Source organism: Mustelus asterias, chromosome 5, assembly GCF_964213995.1.
Source record: "Mustelus asterias chromosome 5, sMusAst1.hap1.1, whole genome shotgun sequence".
Classification (NCBI taxonomy): Eukaryota; Metazoa; Chordata; class Chondrichthyes; order Carcharhiniformes; family Triakidae; genus Mustelus; species Mustelus asterias.
In genome coordinates, this window is record NC_135805.1 from 14,004,554 (window position 1) to 14,028,492 (window position 23,939).

General features: G+C 53.1%; 1 protein-coding gene across 1 annotated transcript in view; it reads left to right on the top strand.

The window, feature by feature from the left end:
* LOC144493372 (inositol-trisphosphate 3-kinase B-like) overlaps positions 1–23,939 on the top strand; it is a 61,250-nt gene that overhangs the window by 20,346 nt on the left and 16,965 nt on the right. The window contains exon 4 of the mRNA XM_078212194.1: positions 3,470–3,674. Within this exon, the coding sequence (XP_078068320.1) occupies positions 3,470–3,674 (205 nt within the window). The remainder of the gene's footprint in view (positions 1–3,469; positions 3,675–23,939) is intronic.

Below are 23,939 nucleotides of genomic sequence, written 5' to 3' on the forward strand. Positions count from 1 at the left end.
GCGCTCTGTCTCGACACACACACAGGCCCCAGCGCGCTCTGTCTCGACTCACACACAGGCCCCACCGCGCTCAGTCTCGACTCATGCACAGGCCCCAGCGTGATCTGTCTTGGCTCACACACACGCCCCAGCGCGCTCTGTCTCGACTCACACACCGACCCCAGCGCGCTCTGTCTCGACTCATGCACGGGCCCCAGTGCACTCTGTCTCGACTCATGCACAGGCCCCAGTGCACTCTGTCTCGACTCATGCACGGGCCCCAGCGCGCTCTGTCTCGACTCACACACAGGCCCCAGTGCACTCTGTCTCGACTCACACACAGGCCCCAGCGCGCTCAGTCCCGACTCATGCACAGGCCCCAGTGCACTCTGTCTCGACTCATGCACGGGCCCCAGCGTGCTCTGTCTTGGCTCACACACACGCCCCAGCGCGCTCTGTCTCGACTCACACACAGACCCCAGCGCGCTCTGTCTCGACTCATGCACGGGCCCCAGCGTGCTCTGTCTTGGCTCACACACACGCCCCAGCGTGCTCTGTCTCGACTTACGCAGAGGCCCCAGCGCACTCTGACCCGACTCACACACAGGTCCCAGCACGCTCTGTCTCGACTCACACACAGGCCCCAGCGCGCTCTGTCTTGTCTCACACACAGGCCGCAGCGTGCTCTGTCTCGACTCACACACAGGTCCCAGCGCGCTCTGTCTCGACTCACACACAGGCCCCAGCGCGCTCTGTCTCGACTCACACACAGGTCCCAGCGCGCTCTGTCTCGACTCACACACAGGCCCCAGCGCGCTCTGTCTTGTCTCACACACAGGTCCCAGCGCGCTCTGTCTTGTCTCACACACAGGCCCCAGCGCACTCTGCCCCGACTCACACACAGTCCCCAGCGCGCTCTGTCTCGACTCACACACAGGCCCCAGCGCGCTCTGTCTCGACTCACACACAGGCCCCAGCGCGCTCTGTCTCGACTCACACACAGGCCCCAGCGCGCTCTGTCTTGTCTCACACACAGGCCCCAGCGCACTCTGTCTTGTCTCACACACAGGCCCCAGCGCACTCTGCCCCGACTCACACACAGTCCCCAGCGCACTCTGCCCCGACTCACACACAGTCCCCAGCGCGCTCTGTCTCGACACACACACAGGCCCCAGCGCGCTCTGTCTTGTCTCACACACAGGCCCCAGCGCACTCTGCCCCGACTCACACACAGTCCCCAGCGCACTCTGCCCCGACTCACGCACAGTCCCCAGCGCGCTCTGTCTCGACTCACACACAGGCCCCAGCGCGCTCAGTCTCGACTCATGCACAGGTCCCAGCGTGATATGTCTTGGCTCACACACACGCCCCAGCGCGCTCTGTCTCGACTTACGCAGAGGCCCCAGCGCACTCTGACCCGACTCACACACAGGCCCCAGCGCACTCTGACCCGACTCACACACAGGTCCCAGCGCGCTCTGTCTCGACTCACACACAGGCCCCAGCGCGCTCTGTCTTGTCTCACACACAGGCCCCAGCGCACTCTGCCCCGACTCACACACAGGTCCCAGCGCGCTCTGTCTTGTCTCACACACAGGCCCCAGTGCGCTCTGTCTCGACTCACACACAGTCCCCAGCGCACTCTGCCCCGACTCACACACAGTCCCCAGCGCACTCTGTCTCGACTCACACACAGGCCCCAGCGCACTCTGCCCCGACTCACACACAGTCCCCAGCGCGCTCTGTCTCGACTCACACACAGGCCCCAGCGCGCTCAGTCTCGACTCATGCACAGGCCCCAGTGCGCTCTGTCTCGACTCATGCACAGGCCCCAGCGTGATCTGTCTTGGCTCACACACACGCCCCAGCGCGCTCTGTCTCGACTCATGCACAGACCCCAGCGTGATCTGTCTTGGCTCACACACACGCCCCAGCGCGCTCTGTCTCGACTCACACACAGACCCCAGCGCGCTCTGTCTTGACTCACACACAGTCCCCAGCGCGCTCTGTCTCGACTCACACACAGGCCCCAGCGCGCTCTGTCTCGACTCACACACAGTCCCCAGCGCGCTCTGTCTCGACTCACACACAGACCCCAGCGCGCTCTGTCTCGACTCACACACAGACCCCAGCGCGCTCTGTCTCGACTCACACACAGGCCCCAGCGCGCTCTGTCTCGACTCACACACAGACCCCAGCGCGCTCTGTCTTGTCTCACACACAGACCCCAGCGCGCTCTGTCTTGTCTCACACACAGGTCCCAGCGCGATCTGTCTTGTCTCACACACAGACCCCAGCGCGCTCTGTCTTGTCTCACACACAGGCCCCAGTGCGCTCTGTCTCGACTCATGCACAGGCCCCAGCGCGATCTGTCTTGGCTCACACACACGCCCCAGCGCGCTCTGTCTCGACTCATGCACAGGCCCCAGCGTGATCTGTCTTGGCTCACACACAGGCCCCAGCGCGCTCTGTCTCGACTTACGCAGAGGCCCCAGCGCACTCTGACCCGACTCACACAAGCCCCAGCGCGCTCTGTCTCGACTCACACACAGACCCCAGCGCGCTCTGTCTCGACTCACACACAGGCCCCAGCGCACTCTGTCTTGTCTCACACACAGGTCCTAGCGTGCTCTGTCTTGTCTCACACACAGGCCCCAGCGCACTCTGCCCCGACACACACAGGTCCCAGCGCGCTCTGTCTCGACTCACACACAGGCCCCAGCGCGCTCTGTCTCGACTCACACACAGGCCCCAGCGCACTCTGCCCCGACTCACACACAGGTCCCAGCGCGCTCTGTCTCGACTCACACACAGGCCCCAGCGCGCTCTGTCTCGACTCACACACAGGTCCCAGCGCGCTCTGTCTCGACTCACACACAGGCCCCAGCGCGCTCTGTCTCGACTCACACACAGGCCCCAGCGCGCTCTGTCTCGACTCACACACAGGCCCCAGCGCGCTCTGTCTTGTCTCACACTCAGACCCCAGCGCGCTCTGTCTTGGCTCACACACAGGTCCCAGCACGCTCTGTCTCGACACACACACAGGCTCCAGCGCACTCTGTCTCGACTCACACACAGGCCCCAGCGCGCTCTGTCTCGACTCACACACAGACCCCAGCGCGCTCTGTCTCGACTCACACACAGTCCCCAGCGCACTCTGTCTCGACTCACACACAGGCCCCAGCGCGCTCTGTCTCGACTCACACACAGGCCCCAGCGCGCTCTGTCTCGACTCATGCACAGGCCCCAGCGCGATCTGTCTTGGCTCACACACACGCCCCAGCGCGCTCTGTCTCGTCACACACACACGCCCCAGCGCGCTCTGTCTCGACACACACACAGGCCCCAGCGCGCTCTGTCTCGACTCACGCACAGGCCCCAGCGCGCTCTGTCTCGACTGGCGCACAGTGGGATGGAGGAAATAGAGAAGGGGGAAGGGTGAAATCCTCCGCCCCTCCCTCTCTCACCTTGCCGATTACGGTCTCCGCAGGACGTACCTGGAGGACGAGCTGACCAAAGCCAGCAAGAATCGCAGCCTGAGGAGGGACATGTACCTGAAGATGGTGGAGGTGGATCCTGAGGCTCCAACTGCGGAGGAGCAGGATCAGCGAGCCATCTCCAAGCCGCGGTACATGCAGTGGAGGGAGACAATCAGTTCCACCGCCACACTGGGCTTCAGGATCGAAGGGGTGAAGGTGAGAGCGCCAGATACGACTCCAACCTGCAGGCTCCACATAAATACCCCGGCTCCGGCAGTGCCGGATGGCGGGGGGGGGGGGAGGGGGCTGGGATCCTCCCAGCTGACAGCCGGGGAGGGGGGGGTGTGGAAAAGCCCATCGGCACAGCTCCCCAGTCTGGCCCCACCTCAGGGCGGGCTTCCCCAGGGGTGGGCTGACCTTAGGATGGGGCGGCTGTTTCCCCATTCTCGAGTGGGGCGTCACGGTGGCACAGTGGTTAGCACTACCGCCTCACTGCACCAGGGACCCGGGTTCGATTCCCGGCTCGGGTCACTGTCTGCGTGGAGTCTGCACATTCTCCCCATGTCTGCGTGGGTTTCCTCTGGGTGCTCCAGTTTCCTCCCACAGTTCAAAGATGTGCGGGTTAGGTTGATTAGCCATGCTAAACTGACCCTTAGTGTCAGGGGGACTAGCTAGGGTAAATGCATGGGGTTATGGGGATAGGGCCTGGGTGGGATTGTGGTCGGTGCAGACTCAATGGGCTGAATGGCCTCCTTCTGCACTGCAGGGATTCTATGATTCTATGAATGATGATGAGTGGCATTGACAGAGTGGATAGTCAGGTACTCTTTCCCAGGGTAGAAAAGTCAAGTACCAGGGGACATAGGTTTAAGGTGAGTGGGGACAGGTTTAGAGGAGATGTGCGAGGCAAGTTTTTTACACAGAGGGCGGTGAATGTCTGGAACTCTGTCCCTCAGTTCCTTGTCTTCTCAGCTCCCTCGCTGACACCAAGATCTTCTTTAACACCCAGCTTCCTCAGCAGTACTGTTGGATGCTCTCTGTCAGCCTCTCCTGCTGCCCTGTGCCAGTGGACACCTCCTGGGGTACCTGAGTCTATTGGCCATGCAGCTGGCTGGGTGCGATGAGGTGAAACGCTCAGTCCCTCATGTCCGACAGCACAAATCGTGGATTCAGCAGGATTATAAAGACAGACCCCTGGACCCTCGTGTCCATTCCTGTCCTGTGCTGAGCTACTGCGGGAGTGCTGCATCGTCAGAGGTGCCATCCTTCGGCCGAGATGTTGAACTGAGGCTCTGTCCGGCCTCTCAATTATTTCGAAGAAGACACGGGGGGGTGTTACCCGCCCCCCCCCCCCCCTCCCCGCTCACCCACCAACCCTTCCCCTCCCCCTCCCCTGCCCCACCCCCTCCCCCACCCCTTTCCCCCCCTCCACCCCCCACTCCCCCCTCCCCCCCTCCCCGCTCACCCACCAACCCTTCCCCCCCCCCCCCCCCCCCGCCCCACCCCGATGTGCTGCCCAACATTCCTCAGTCAAAAAACAAAGGCATTATTTGGTGCCTGTTTCTTTCCTGGTTGTGGGATCTTGCTGTGCGTTTGGCTGCCATGTTCTCGACATCACAGCAGCGATGATGATATCAAACATTCTTTATCAGCTGTAAATCAGTGAGGGATGGCCCGAGCGGTGAAAAGCGCTAGAACATTCTATGTTTGTCTGTAGAAAGCGGTGAACTTTCTCTCCCCCAGCGTCTCCCACACCCATTACTGCCTCTGGCCTTGGTCTCCGTGGTTACGATGCTCAGAGGCCTAAAGACACCTGTGTTTCCATTCCAACTCTAAATTAAACTGCAGAGCCTTTATTCACAGTCCGGCCTCCCCCCCACACACACACTGACACACACACTGACACACACACACACACTGACACACACACACACTGACACACACACTGACACACACACACACTGACACACACACTGACACACACACTGACACACACACACACACTGACACACACACTGACACACACACACACTGACACACACACTGACACACACACTGACACACACACACTGACACACACACACACACTGACACACACACACACACTGACACACACACTGACACACACACACTGACACACACACTGACACACACACTGACACACACACTGACACACACACACACTGACACACACACTGACACACACACACACTGACACACACACTGACACACACACACACTGACACACACACACTGACACACACACTGACACACACACACACTGACACACACACTGACACACACACACACACTGACACACACACACTGACACACACACTGACACACACACTGACACACACACACTGACACACACACTGACACACACACACACTGACACACACACTGACACACACACACACTGACACACACACTGACACACACACACACTGACACACACACTGACACACACACACACTGACACACACACTGACACACACACTGACACACACACACACACTGACACACACACTGACACACACACTGACACACACACACACTGACACACACACACACTGACACACACACTGACACACACACTGACACACACACTGACACACACACACACTGACACACACACTGACACACACACACACTGACACACACACTGACACACACACACACTGACACACACACACACTGACACACACACACTCACACACACACACACTGACACACACACACTGACACACACACTGACACACACACACTGACACACACACACACTGACACACACACACTGACACACACACTGACACACACACACACTGACACACACACACTGACACACACACACTGACACACACACTGACACACACACACACTGACACACACACTGACACACACACTGACACACACACTGACACACACACACACTGACACACACACTGACACACACACTGACACACACACACACTGACACACACACTGACACACACACACACTGACACACACACACACTGACACACACACACACTGACACACACACACTGACACACACACACACTGACACACACACTGACACACACACACACTGACACACACACTGACACACACACACACTGACACACACACCCACACTGACACACACACTGACACACACACATAAGGCATTATTTGGTGCCTGTTTCTTTCCTGGTTCTGGGATCTTGCTGTGCGTTTGGCTGCCATGTTCTCGACATCACAGCAGCGATGATGATATCAAACATTCTTTATCAGCTGTAAATCAGTGAGGGATGGCCCGAGCGGTGAAAAGCGCTAGAACATTCTATGTTTGTCTGTAGAAAGCGGTGAACTTTCTCTCCCCCAGCGTCTCCCACACCCATTACTGCCTCTGGCCTTGGTCTCCGTGGTTACAATGCTCAGAGGCCTAAAGACACCTGTGTTTCCATTCCAACTCTAAATTAAACTGCAGAGCCTTTATTCACAGTCCGGCCTCCCCCCCACACACACACTGACACACACACTGACACACACACACACACTGACACACACACACACACTGACACACACACTGACACACACACACACTGACACACACACTGACACACACACTGACACACACACTGACACACACACTGACACACACACACTGACACACACACTGACACACACACTGACACACACACACACACTGACACACACACTGACACACACACTGACACACACACACACTGACACACACACTGACACACACACTGACACACACACTGACACACACACTGACACACACACTGACACACACACACACACTGACACACACACTGACACACACACACACTGACACACACACTGACACACACACACACTGACACACACACACTGACACACACACTGACACACACACACACTGACACACACACTGACACACACACTGACACACACACTGACACACACACACACACTGACACACACACTGACACACACACACACTGACACACACACACTGACACACACACACTGACACACACACTGACACACACACACACTGACACACACACTGACACACACACTGACACACACACTGACACACACACACACACTGACACACACACTGACACACACACACACTGACACACACACACTGACACACACACTGACACACACACACACTGACACACACACACACTGACACACACACTGACACACACACACACACTGACACACACACACTGACACACACACTGACACACACACTGACACACACACTGACACACACACACTGACACACACACTGACACACACACACACTGACACACACACTGACACACACACACACTGACACACACACTGACACACACACACACTGACACACACACTGACACACACACTGACACACACACACACACTGACACACACACTGACACACACACTGACACACACACACACTGACACACACACTGACACACACACACACTGACACACACACTGACACACACACACACTGACACACACACTGACACACACACACACTGACACACACACACACTGACACACACACACTCACACACACACACACTGACACACACACTGACACACACACACTGACACACACACACACTGACACACACACACTGACACACACACTGACACACACACACACTGACACACACACACTGACACACACACACTGACACACACACTGACACACACACACACTGACACACACACTGACACACACACACACTGACACACACACACTGACACACACACACTGACACACACACTGACACACACACACACTGACACACACACTGACACACACACACACTGACACACACACTGACACACACACTGACACACACACACACTGACACACACACTGACACACACACACACTGACACACACACACACTGACACACACACACTGACACACACACACACTGACACACACACTGACACACACACACACTGACACACACACTGACACACACACACTGACACACACACACTGACACACACACCCACACTGACACACACACTGACACACACACATAAGGCATTATTTGGTGCCTGTTTCTTTCCTGGTTGTGGGATCTTGCTGTGCGTTTGGCTGCCATGTTCTCGACATCACAGCAGCGATGATGATATCAAACATTCTTTATCAGCTGTAAATCAGTGAGGGATGGCCCGAGCGGTGAAAAGCGCTAGAACATTCTATGTTTGTCTGTAGAAAGCGGTGAACTTTCTCTCCCCCAGCGTCTCCCACACCCATTACTGCCTCTGGCCTTGGTCTCCGTGGTTACGATGCTCAGAGGCCTAAAGACACCTGTGTTTCCATTCCAACTCTAAATTAAACTGCAGAGCCTTTATTCACAGTCCGGCCTCCCCCCCACACACACACTGACACACACACTGACACACACACTGACACACACACTGACACACACACTGACACACACACACACACTGACACACACACTGACACACACACTGACACACACACACACTGACACACACACTGACACACACACTGACACACACACTGACACACACACTGACACACACACTGACACACACACACTGACACACACACTGACACACACACTGATACACACACACACTGACACACACACTGACACACACACACACACTGACACACACACACACTGACACACACACACTGACACACACACTGACACACACACACACTGACACACACACACTGACACACACACTGACACACACACACTGACACACACACTGACACACACACTGACACACACACTGACACACACACACTGACACACACACTGACACACACACACACACACACTGACACACACACTGACACACACACACTCACACACACACACACTGACACACACACTGACACACACACACACTCACACACACACACACACTGACACACACACACACTGACACACACACACTGACACACACACTGACACACACACTGACACACACACACACTGACACACACACTGACACACACACACTGACACACACACACACACACACTGACACACACACTGACACACACACACACTCACACACACACACTGACACACACACTGACACACACACACACTCACACACACACACACTGACACACACACACTGACACACACACACTGACACACACACTGACACACACACTGACACACACACACACTGACACACACACTGACACACACACACTGACACACACACTGACACACACACACACACACACTGACACACACACTGACACACACACACACTCACACACACACACACTGACACACACACTGACACACACACACACTCACACACACACACACTGACACACACACTGACACACACACACACTCACACACACACACACTGACACACACACACACAGACACACACACACACTGACACACACACACTGACACACACACTGACACACACACACTGACACACACACACACTGACACACACACACTGACACACACACTGACACACACACACACTGACACACACACACTGACACACACACACTGACACACACACAGACACACACACTGACACACACACACACTGACACACACACTGACACACACACTGACACACACACTGACACACACACACACTGACACACACACTGACACACACACTGACACACACACACACTGACACACACACTGACACACACACACACTGACACACACACTGACACACACACACACTGACACACACACACACTGACACACACTGACACACACACACACTGACACACACACTGACACACACACACACACAGACACACACACACACTGACACACACACACACTGACACACACACACTGACACACACACACACTGACACACACACACACTGACACACACACACACTGACACACACACTGACACACACACTGACACACACACACACTGACACACACACTGACACACACACACTGACACACACACTGACACACACACACACTGACACACACACACACTGACACACACACTGACACACAGACACACACACTGACACACACACACTGACACACACACACACTGACACACACACTGACACACACACACTGACACACACACACACTGACACACACACTGACACACACACTGACACACACACACTGACACACACACTGACACACTGACACACACACTGACACACACACTGACACACACACACACTGACACACACACTGACACACACACACACTGACACACACACTGACACACACACACACACACACAGACACACACACACACTGACACACACACACACTGACACACACACTGACACACACACTGACACACACACACACTGACACACACACACTGACACACACACTGACACACACACACTGACACACACTCTGACACACACACTGACACACACACACACTGACACACACACACTGACACACACACTGACACATACACACTGACACACACACTGACACACACACACTGACACACACACACTGACACACACGCACTGACACACACACTGACACACCCACACTGACACACACGCACTGACACACACGCACTGACACACACACTGACACACACACACACACACACTGACACACACACACTGACACACACTGACACACACACACACTGACACACACACTGACACACACACACACACCCTGACACACACACTGACACACACACTGACACACACACACTGACACATACTGACACACACACACTGACACACACTGACACACACTGACACACACACACTGACACACACTGACACACACGCACTGACACACACTGACACACACACACTGACACACATACTGACAGACACACACACTGACACACACACTGTCACACACACACTGACACACACACTGACACACACACACACTGACACACACACTGACACACACACACACTGACACACACACTGACACACACACACACTGACACACACACACTGACACACACTGACACACACACACTGACACACACTGACACACACACTGACACTCACACACACTGACACACACACTGACACACATACTGACACACACACACTGACACACACACACACTGACAGACACACTGACACACATACTGACACACACACACACTGACACACACACTGACACACATACTGACACACACACACTGACACACACACACACTGACACACACACACACTGACACACACACACACTGACAGACACAAACACTGACACACACACTGACACACGCACACTGACACACAGACACTGACAGACACAAACACTGACACACACACTGACACACACACACTGACACACACACTGACACACACACTCACACACACTCACACACACACACACACTGACACATACTGACACACACACTGACACACACACTGACAGACACACACACTGACACACACTCACACACACTGACACGCACACACACTGACACGCACACACACTGACACACACTGACACACACACACACTGACACACACACTGACACACACTGACACACACACTCACACACACTGAATCACACACACACACTGACACACGCACACACACTGACACACACACACACACACACTGACACATACACTGACACACACACTGACACACACACACACTGACACACTCACACACACTGACACACACTGAAACACACACACTGGCACACACACACTGACACACACACTGACACACACACACACACTGACACACACACTGACGCACACACACACTGACACACACACTGACACATACACACTGATACACACACACACTGACAGACACAAACACTGACACACACACTGACACACGCACACTGACACACACACACTGACACACACACTGACACACACTCACACACATTCACACACACTGACACACACACACACACTGACAGACACACACACTGACACGTACTGACACACACACTGACATACACACACACTGACAGACACACACACTGACACACACTCACACACACTGACACGCACACACACTGACACACACTGACACACACACACTAACACACACACTGACACACACACTGACCCACACTGACACTGACACACACACTCACACACACTGAATCACACGCACACACACTGACACACACTCACACACACTGACACGCACACACACTGACACGCACACACACTGACACACACTGACACACACACACTGACACACACACTGACACACACACTGACACACACACACACACACACTGACACACACACACACTGACACACACACTGACACACACACACTGACACACACACACGCACACACACACACTCACACTGACACACACACTGACACACACACACACACTGACACACACACTGACGCACACACACACTGACACACACACTGACACACACACACTGATACACACAGCTGACACACACACTGACACACACACACACTGACACACACACACACACTTACACACACACACACTGACACACACACTGACACACACACTGATACACACACACTGACACACACACACTGGCACACACACACAGACACACACACTGACACACACACACACTGACATACACACTGACACACACACACTGACACACACACTGACACACACACTGACACACACACTGACATACACACACACACACCCACTGACATACACACACACTGACACACACACACTGACACACACACTGACACACACACTGACATACACACACACACACACACACTGACATACACACACTGACACACACACACACTGACACACACACTGACACACACACACACTGACACACACACTGACACACACACTGATACACACACTGACACACACACTGACACACACACACTGGGACACACACACAGACACACACACTGACACACACACACACTGACACACACACACTGACACACACACTGACACACACACTGACACACACACTGTCATACACACACACACACACACTGACATACACACACTGACACACACACACACTGACACACACACTGACACACACACTGATACACACACACTGACACACACACACTGGCACACACACACAGACACACACACTGACACACACACACACTGACATACACACTGACACACACACACTGACACACACACTGACACACACACTGACATACACAGCTGACACACACACTGACACACACACACAGACACACACACTGACACACACACACACACTTACACACACACACACTGACACACACACTGACACACACACTGATACACACACACTGACACACACTGACACACACACACTGGCACACACACACAGACACACACACTGACACACACAAACACTGACATACACACTGACACACACACACTGACACACACACTGACACACACACTGACACACACACTGACATACACACACACACACACTGACATACACACACACTGACACATACACTGACAGACACACTGACACACACACTGACCTACACACACACACACACTGACATACACACACTGACACACACACACTGACACACACACTGACACACACACACACACACACACACTGACACACACACTGACACACACACTGATACACACACTGACACACACACTGACACACACACACACTGACATACACACTGACACACACACACTGACACACACACTGACATACACAGCTGACACACACACTGACACACACACACAGACACACACACTGACACACACACACACACTTACACACACACACACTGACACACACACTGATACACACACACTGACACACACTGACACACACACACTGGCACACACACACAGACACACACACTGACACACACACACACTGACATACACACTGACACACACACACTGACACACACACTGACACACACACTGACACACACACTGACATACACACCCACACACACTGACATACACACACACTGACACACACACTGACAGACACACTGACACACACACTGACCTACACACACACACACACTGACATACACACACTGACACACACACACTGACACACACACTGACACACACACACACACACACACTGACACACACACTGACACACACACTGATACACACACTGACACACACACTGACACACACACACTGGGACACACACACTGACACACACACACACTGACATACACACTGACACACACACATTGACACACACACTGACACACACACTGACACACACACTGACATACACACACACACACTGACATACACACACTGACACACACGCTGACACACACACTGACATACACACACACACACAGACACACTGACATACACACACTGACACACACACACACTGACACACACACTGACACACACACTGATACACACACACTGACACACACTGACACACACACACTGGCACACACACACAGACACACACACTGACACACACACTCACTGACATACACACTGACACACACACACTGACACACACACTGACACACACACTGACATACACACTGACACACACACTGACATACACACACACACACACTGACATACACACACACTGACACACACACACTGACACACACACTGACACACACACTGACATACACACACACACACACTGACATACACACACTGACACACACACACAGTGACACACACACAGACTGACACACACACTGACACACACACACACACACTGACACACACACACACTGACACACACACTGACACACACACACACTGACACACACACACTGACACACACACACCCACTGACACACACTCAGACTGACACACACACTGACACACACACACACACACTGACACACACACTCACACTGACACACACACACTGACACACACACACAGTGACACACACTCACACACACTTACACACATTGACACACACACTGATACACACATTGACATACACTGACACACACACACTGACACACACACTGATACACACACTGACACACACGGACACACACACACACACTGACACACACACTGACACACACGGACACACACACACTGACGCACACACATACTGACACACACTCTCACACACTGACACACACGCACACACTCGCAGAAACACACACACACACACGTGCACACGCACTCGCAGAAACACACACACACACGTGCACACACACTGACATACACACACTCACACTCACACACACACACTCACACACACACACACTCACACACACACTCACACACACTCACACACACACTCACACACACTCACACACACACTCACACACACACTCACACACACACACACACTCACACACACACACACTCACACACACACACACACTCACACACTCACACACACTCACACACACACACACACACACTCACACACACTCTCACACATTCACACTCACTCACACCCACACACACTCACACCGCACACACACACTCACACCGCACACACACACACACTCACACTCACTCACACACACTCACACCGCACACACACACTCACACACTCACTCACACACACACACACACACACACACACACACACTCACACACACTCACACCGCACACACACACACACACACACACTCACACACACTCACACTCACTCACACTCACACTCACTCACTCACAGAAGGCGATCTTATGAAAAAGCATTCTCAGCCCAGAACAAGCATGGAAATGGGAGTGTTTTGGATCCGTTTTTTGGCAAGTTAACTCTCGACTCTAATGCACTGAGTGCATGAAACAGACGCAGAAAACCATTTTTCACCTGTAGGGGGAGTGCATGGGGCCTAAATCACCTGAAAGCCGGCTGATAGCAGCAGAGTGTGCATGTGCAGGTCTGTGTTTTGAGAGCAGCAGAGATCTGTCACACAGCCTCCAGCCAAACTGATTGTCACCCTCTCTTTGATTTGATCTGATTTGAGTTGATTTATTGTCACATGTATTAGTATACAGTGAAAAGTATTGTTTCTTGCACGCTGTACAGACAAAGCATACCGTTCATAGAGAAGGAAACGAGAGAGTGCAGAATGTAGTGTTAACAGTCATAGCTAGGGTGTAGAGAAAGATCAACTTAATGCAAGGTCGGTCCATTCAAAAGTCCGATAGCACCTGGGAAGAAGCTATTCTTGAGTCGGTTGGTACGTGACCTCAGACTTTTCCCAATGGAAGAAGGTGGAAGAGAGAATGTCCGGGGTGTGTGGGGTCCTTGATGATGCTGGCTGCTTTTCCGAGGCAGCGGGAAGTGTAGACAGAGTCAATGGATGGGAGGCTGCAGCGGTTCCCCTCCCCTCCCGATCGGCCCACCCTTGGTCTGGCCCCACCCACAGTTGGCCCCACATCCCTCAAGCCCCACCTCCTTGGCACTGAGATCATGAGAGGTGAGAAGCCACACACCAGCCCGATCTCTCTGCTCTCTCGTGATCTTACCAGCTGATCCCATCATCAGCCGGCAAGGCGCAATGGTAACATAGACATGGAAACATAGAGGATAGAGTATAGAACATAAAACAGTACAGCACAGAACAGGCCCTTCGGCCCTCGATGTTGTGCCGAGCTTTATCTGAAACCAAGATCAAGCTATCCCACTCCCTATCATCCTGGTGTGCTCCATGTGCCTATCCAATAACCGCTTGAAATTTCCTAAAGTGTCCGACTCCACTATCACTGCAGGCAGTCCATTCCACACCCCAACCACTCTCTGCGTAAAGAACCTACCTCGTAAATCCCTCCTATATCTGATTTATGAATACTTTTCTTCCCTCAGCCTTTTCTTCAGTGTTCACCAAGGAGAGGGGCCATGTTTTTGAGGAAGAGAAGGTGTTACAGGCTAATAGGCTGGAGGAAATAGATGTTCGGTGGGAGGATGTACTGGCAGTTTTGAATAAACTGAAGGTCGATAAGTCCCCTGGGCCTGATGAAATATATCCTAGGATTCTTTGGGAGGCAAGGGATGAGATTGCAGAGCCTTTGGCTTTGATCTTTGGCTCCTCACTGTCCACGGGGATGGTGCAAGAGGACTGGAGAGTGGTACCTCTGTTTAATAAAGGGAATAGAAATGACCCTGGTAATTATAGACCGGTTAGTCTTACTTCGGTGGTTGGGAAATTGATGGAAAAGGTCCTTAGAGATGGGATTTACGACCGTTTAGAAAGATGCGGATTAATCCGGGATAGTCAGCACGGATTTGTGAAGGGCAAGTCGTGCCTCACAAATTTGACTGAATTTTTTGAGGCGGTAACTAAGTGTGTTGATGAAGGTAGGGCAGTTGATGTCATATACATGGATTTTAGTAAGGCATTTGATAAGGTCCCCCATGGTCGGCTTATGATGAAAGTGAGGAGGTGTGGGACAGAGGGAAAGTTGGCCGATTGGATAGGTAACTGGCTATCTGATCGAAGACAGAGGGTGGTGGTGGATGGAAAATTTTCGGATTGGAGGCAGGTTGTTAGCGGAGTGCCACAGGGATCAGTGCTTGGTCCTCTGCTCTTTGTGATTTTTATTAATGACTTAGAGGAGGGGGCTGAAGGATGGATCAGTAAATTTGCTGATGACACCAAGATTGGTGGAGTAGTGGATGAGGTGGAGGGCTGTTGTAGGCTGCAAAGAGACATAGATAGGATGCAAAGCTGGGCTGAAAAATGGCAAATGGGTTTAACCCTGATAAATGTGAGGTGATTCATTTTGGTAGGACAAATTTAAATGTGGATTACAGGGTCAAAGGTAGGGTTCTGAAGACTGTGGAGGAACAGAGAGATCTTGGGGTCCATATCCACAGATCTCTAAAGGTTGCCACTCAAGTGGATAGAGCTGTGAAGAAGGCCTATAGAGTGTTAGCTTTTATTAACAGGGGGTTGGAGTTTAAGAGCCGTGGGGTTATGCTGCAACTGTACAGGACCTTGGTGAGACCACATTTGGAATATTGTGTGCAGTTCTGGTCACCTCACTATAAGAAGGATGTGGAAGCGCTGGAAAGAGTGCAGAGGAGATTTACCAGGATGCTGCCTGGTTTGGAGGGTAGGTCTTATGAGGAAAGGTTGAGGGAGCTAGGGCTGTTCTCTCTGGAGCGGAGGAGGCTGAGGGGAGACTTATTAGAGGTTTATAAAATGATGAAGGGGATAGATAGAGTGAACGTTCAAAGACTATTTCCTCGGGTGGATGGAGCTATTACAAGGGGGCATAACCATCGGGTTCGTGGTGGGAGATACAGGAAGGATATCAGAGGTAGGTTCTTTATGCAGAGAGTGGTTGGGGTGTGGAATGGACTGCCTGCAGTGATAGTGGAGTCAGACACTTTAGAAACATTTAAGCGGTTATTGGATAGGCACATGGAGCACACCAGGATGATAGGGAGTGGGATAGCTTGATCTTGGTTTCAGATAAAGCTCGGCACAACATCGTGGGCCGAAGGGCCTGTTCTGTGCTGTACTGTTCTATGTTCTATGTTCTATATATCTCCCACCATGAACCTTATAGTTATGCCCCCTAGTAACAGCTACATCCACCTGAGGAAATAGTCTCTGATAGGAGCAGGAAGAGGCCATTTGGCCCTTCGAGCTTGCTCCGCCATTCATTACGATCATGGCTGATCGCCCAATCAATAACCTAATCCTGCTTTCTCCCCGTAACCTTTGATCCCATTCGCCCCAAGTGCTATATCCAGCATCCTCTTGAATACATTCAATGTTTTGGCATCAACATCTTCCTGTGGTAATGAATTCCACAGGCTCACCACTCTTTGGGTGAAGAAATGTCTCCTCATCTCCGTCCTAAATGGTCTACCCTGAATCCTCAGACTGTGACCCCTGGTTCTGGACTCCCCCACCATCGGGAACATCCTCCCTGCATCTACCCTGTCCAGTCCTGTTAGAATCTTATAAGTCTCTATGAGATCTCCCCCCTCATTCGTCTGAACTCCAGTGAAAACAATCCTAACCTAGTCAATCTCTCCTCATACATCAGTCCCACCATCCCCGGAATCAGCCTGGGAAATCTTCGCTGCACTCCCTCGAGAGCAAGAACATCCTTCCTCAGAAAATAATCTCTGATGCGGGACTTTGTCAAAAACTTTCTGAAAGTCCAAATATACCGACTGGCTCCCCTTTGCCAACTCTACCAGTTACATCTTCAAAGAATTCCAACAGATTTGTGAAGCATGATTTTCCCTTCATAAACCCATGCTGACTCTGTCTGATCCTGCCACTGCTTTCCAAATGATCTGCTATAAAGTCCTTGATAATGGATTCGAGAATTTTCCCCACTACCGATGTTAAGCTTACTGAGCGACCATAACATGATCACACACACTCACACAAACTCACACACACACACAGACATATATACACACACACACACACACACACACACTCACACAGACACACACTCACACACAGACATATATATACACACACACACACACACATTCACCCACACACACTAAGACACACAGACACACATTCACCCACACACACTAAGACACACAGACACACATTCACCCACACACACTAAGACACACAGACACACATATACACACACACACTCTCACACAGACACACACACATGCACTAAGACACACATTCACACACAAACAGACACATACTTTCACACACAGACACACACACGAAGACACACACACTTAGACACACACACTCTCTCTCACGAAGACACAGACACATGGTTAAACTCAAAGTAATGTCTGTTGCTGACATTTCTGTTTGGAAAAGCAGTCGTACGTGACAGCATTGAAGGAGGTCAAGTGTCAAGTGGGGCCTGCAGACAGACTGAGGCCTAATTTAACATCCAGACAAAAAGCAAGCAGCAGGGAATATCCTCTCCATTGTATCTGAATCCTCACAGCGGGGCGGAGAGGGGGAGAGGGGAGAATAATGACAAGGTGATTTGATGCAAGTTATTTCAATTTGGAGTGGGATTTTTAACTGCAACAAGCTGTGTACATGTCGAATCTTTAACAGAGGCAAAACGTACACTTACTCAGCTCCTTTCGAGCGCACAAAGCATCTCACAGAAACATAGAAACCCTACAGTACAGAAAGAGGCCATTCGGCCCATCGAGTCTGCACCGACCACAATCCCACCTAGGCCCTATCCCCATATCCCTACATAATTTTACCCACTAATCCCTCTAACCTACGCATCTCAGGACACTAAGGGACAATTTTTTAGCATGGCCTAACCCGCACATATTTAGACTCAAAGCACTCTACAGCAGCTGAAGTATTTTTATTGGAGGAGTGTTCGAACATGGAGACATACGAGCTATGTTGTGTTCAGTAAACTCCGACAAGCAGCAAGGTGCGAACAGAGAGATATCCCCTCAGCTGAGGGACAGATATTGGCCATGAACTGGGATAACCCACCCCGCTCTTCAAAATATCACCCTGTTACATCCACCCGAGCAGACATTCCGGGCTTGGTTCATCTGACAGTGCAGCACTCCCTCAGCACTGACCCTCTGACAGTGCAGCACTCCCTCAGCACTGACCCTCTGACAGTGTGGCACTCCCTCAGTACTGACCCTCTGACAGTGCAGCACTCCCTCAGTACTGACCCTCTGACAGTGCGGCACTCCCTCAGTACTGACCCTCTGACAGTGCAGCACTCCCTCAGCACTGACCCTCTGACAGTGCGGCACTCCCTCAGTACTGACCCACTGACAGTGCAGCACTCCCTCAGCACTGACCCTCTGACAGTGCGGCACTCCCTCAGTACTGACCCTCTGACAGTGCAGCACTCCCTCAGTACTGACCCTCTGACAGTGCAGCACTCCCTCAGTACTGACCCTCTGACAGTGCAGCACTCCCTCAGCACTGACCCTCTGACAGTGCAGCACTCCCTCAGTACTGACCCTCTGACAGTGCAGCACTCCCTCAGTACTGACCCTCTGACAGCGCAGCACTCCCTTAGCACTGACCCTCTGACAGTGCAGCACTCCCTCAGCACTGACCCTCTGACAGTGCAGCACTCCCTCAGCACTGACCCTCTGACAGTGCGGCACTCCCTCAGCACTGACCCTCTGACAGCGCGGCAGTCCCTCAGCACTGACCCTCTGACAGTGCAGCACTCCCTCAGCACTGACCCTCTGACAGTACAGCACTCCCTCAGCACTGACCCTCTGACAGTGCGGCACTCCCTCAGCACTGACCCTCTGACAGTGCGGCACTCCCTCAGTACTGACCCTCTTACAGTGCAGCACTCCCTCAGTACTGACCCTCTGACAGTGCAGCACTCCCTCAACACTGACCCCCTGACAGTGCGGCACTCCCTCAGCACTGATCCTCTGACAGTGCAGCACTCCCTCAGCACTGACCCTCTGACAGTGCAGCACTCCCTCAGCACTGACCCTCTGACAGTGCAGCACTCCCTCAGCACTGACCCTCTGACAGTGCAGCACTCCCTCAGTACTGACCCTCTGACAGTGCAGCACTCCCTCAGTACTGACCCTCTGACAGTGCAGCACTCCCTCAGCACTGACCCTCTGACAGTGCAGCACTCCCCAAGCACTGACCCTCTGATAGTGCAGCACTCCCTCAGCACTGACCCTCTGACAGTGCAGCACTCCCTCAAAACTGTCCCTCTGACATTGCAGCACTCCCTCACCACTGACCCTCTGACAGTGCAGCACTCCCTCAGCACTGACCCTCTGACAGTGCGGCACTCCCTCAGCACTGACCCTCTGACAGTGCAGCACTCCCTCAGCACTGACCCTCTGACAGTGCAGCACTCCCTCAGCACTGACCCTCTGACAGTGCAGCACTCCCTCAGCACTGACCCTCTGACAGTGCAGCACTCCCTCAGCACTGACCCTCTGACAGTGCAGCACTCCCTCAGCACTGACCCTCTGACAGTGCAGCACTCCCTCAGTACTGACCCTCTGACAGTGCAGCACTCCCTCAGTACTAACCTCTGACAGTGCGGCACTCCCTCAGTACTGACCCTCTGACAGTGCGGCACTCCTTCAGCACTGACCCTCTGACAGTGCGGCACTCCCTCAGCACTGATCCTCTGACAGTGCAGCACTCTCTCAGCAGTGCCTCACTGACAGTGCAGCACTCCCTCAGTACTGACCCGCTGACAGTGCAGCACTCCCTCAGCACTGACCCTCTGACAGTGCGGCACTCCCTCAGCACTGACCCTCTGACAGTGCAGCACTCCCTCAGCACTGACCCTCTGACAGTGCCGCACTCCCTCAGCACTGACCCTCTGACAGTGCAGCACTCCCTCAGCACTGACCCTCTGACAGTGCAGCACTCCCTCAGCACTGACCCTCTGACAGTGCAGCACTCCCTCAGTACTGACCCTCTGACAGTGCAGCACTCCCTCAGTACTAACCTCTGACAGTGCGGCACTCCCTCAGTACTGACCCTCTGACAGTGCGGCACTCCTTCAGCACTGACCCTCTGACAGTGCAGCACTCTCTCAGCAGTGCCTCACTGACAGTGCAGCACTCCCTCAGTACTGATCCTCTGACAGTGCGGCACTCCCTCAGTACTGACCCTCTGGCAGTGCAGCACTCCCTCAGTACTGACCATCTGACAGTGCAGCACTCCCTCAGTACTGACCCTCTGACAGTGCAGCACTCCCTCAGTACTGACCCGCTGACAGTGCAGCACTCCCTCAGCACTGACCCTCTGACAGTGCGGCACTCCCTCAGCACTGACCCTCTGACAGTGCGACACTCCCTCAGCACTGACCCTCTGACAGTGCAGCACTCCCTCAGCACTGACCCTCTGACAGTGCGGCACTCCCTCAGCACTGACCCTCTGACAGTGCAGCACTCCCTCAGCACTGACCCTCTGACAGTGCAGCACTCCCTCAGTACTGACCCTCTGACAGTGCGGCACTCCCTCAGCACTGACCCTCTGACAGTGCGGCACTCCCTCAGCACTGACCCTCTGACAGTGCGGCACTCCCTCAGCACTGACCCTCTGACAGTGCAGCACTCCCTCAGCACTGACCCTCTGACAGTGCGGCACTCCCTCAGCACTGACCCTCTGACAGTGCGGCACTCCCTCAGCACTGACCCTCTGACAGTGCAGCACTCCCTCAGCACTGACCCTCTGACTGTGCAGCACTCCCTCAGCACTGACCCTCTGACAGTGCAGCACTCCCTCAGTACTGACCCTCTGACAGTGCAGCACTCCCTCAGCACCGACTCTCTGACAGTGCAGCACTCCCTCAGCACTGACCCTCTGACAGTGCGGCACTCCCTCAGCACTGACCCTCTGACAGCGCGGCAGTCCCTCAGCACTGACCCTCTGACAGTGCGGCACTCCCTCAGTACTGACACTCTGACAGTACAACAGTAATTAATTCCTTATTCAGTATTAGCTTGCCACTTCCTCTTTTACAGCCCCCCCCGCACCCCATCCCATCATAAGATTCAATCCCCCGGAATATTAAACTGCCAGATTTCGCCCCTCCCTCAACCATGTCTCTGTGATGGCAATATAATTGTACCCCCGTGTGTATGGCAC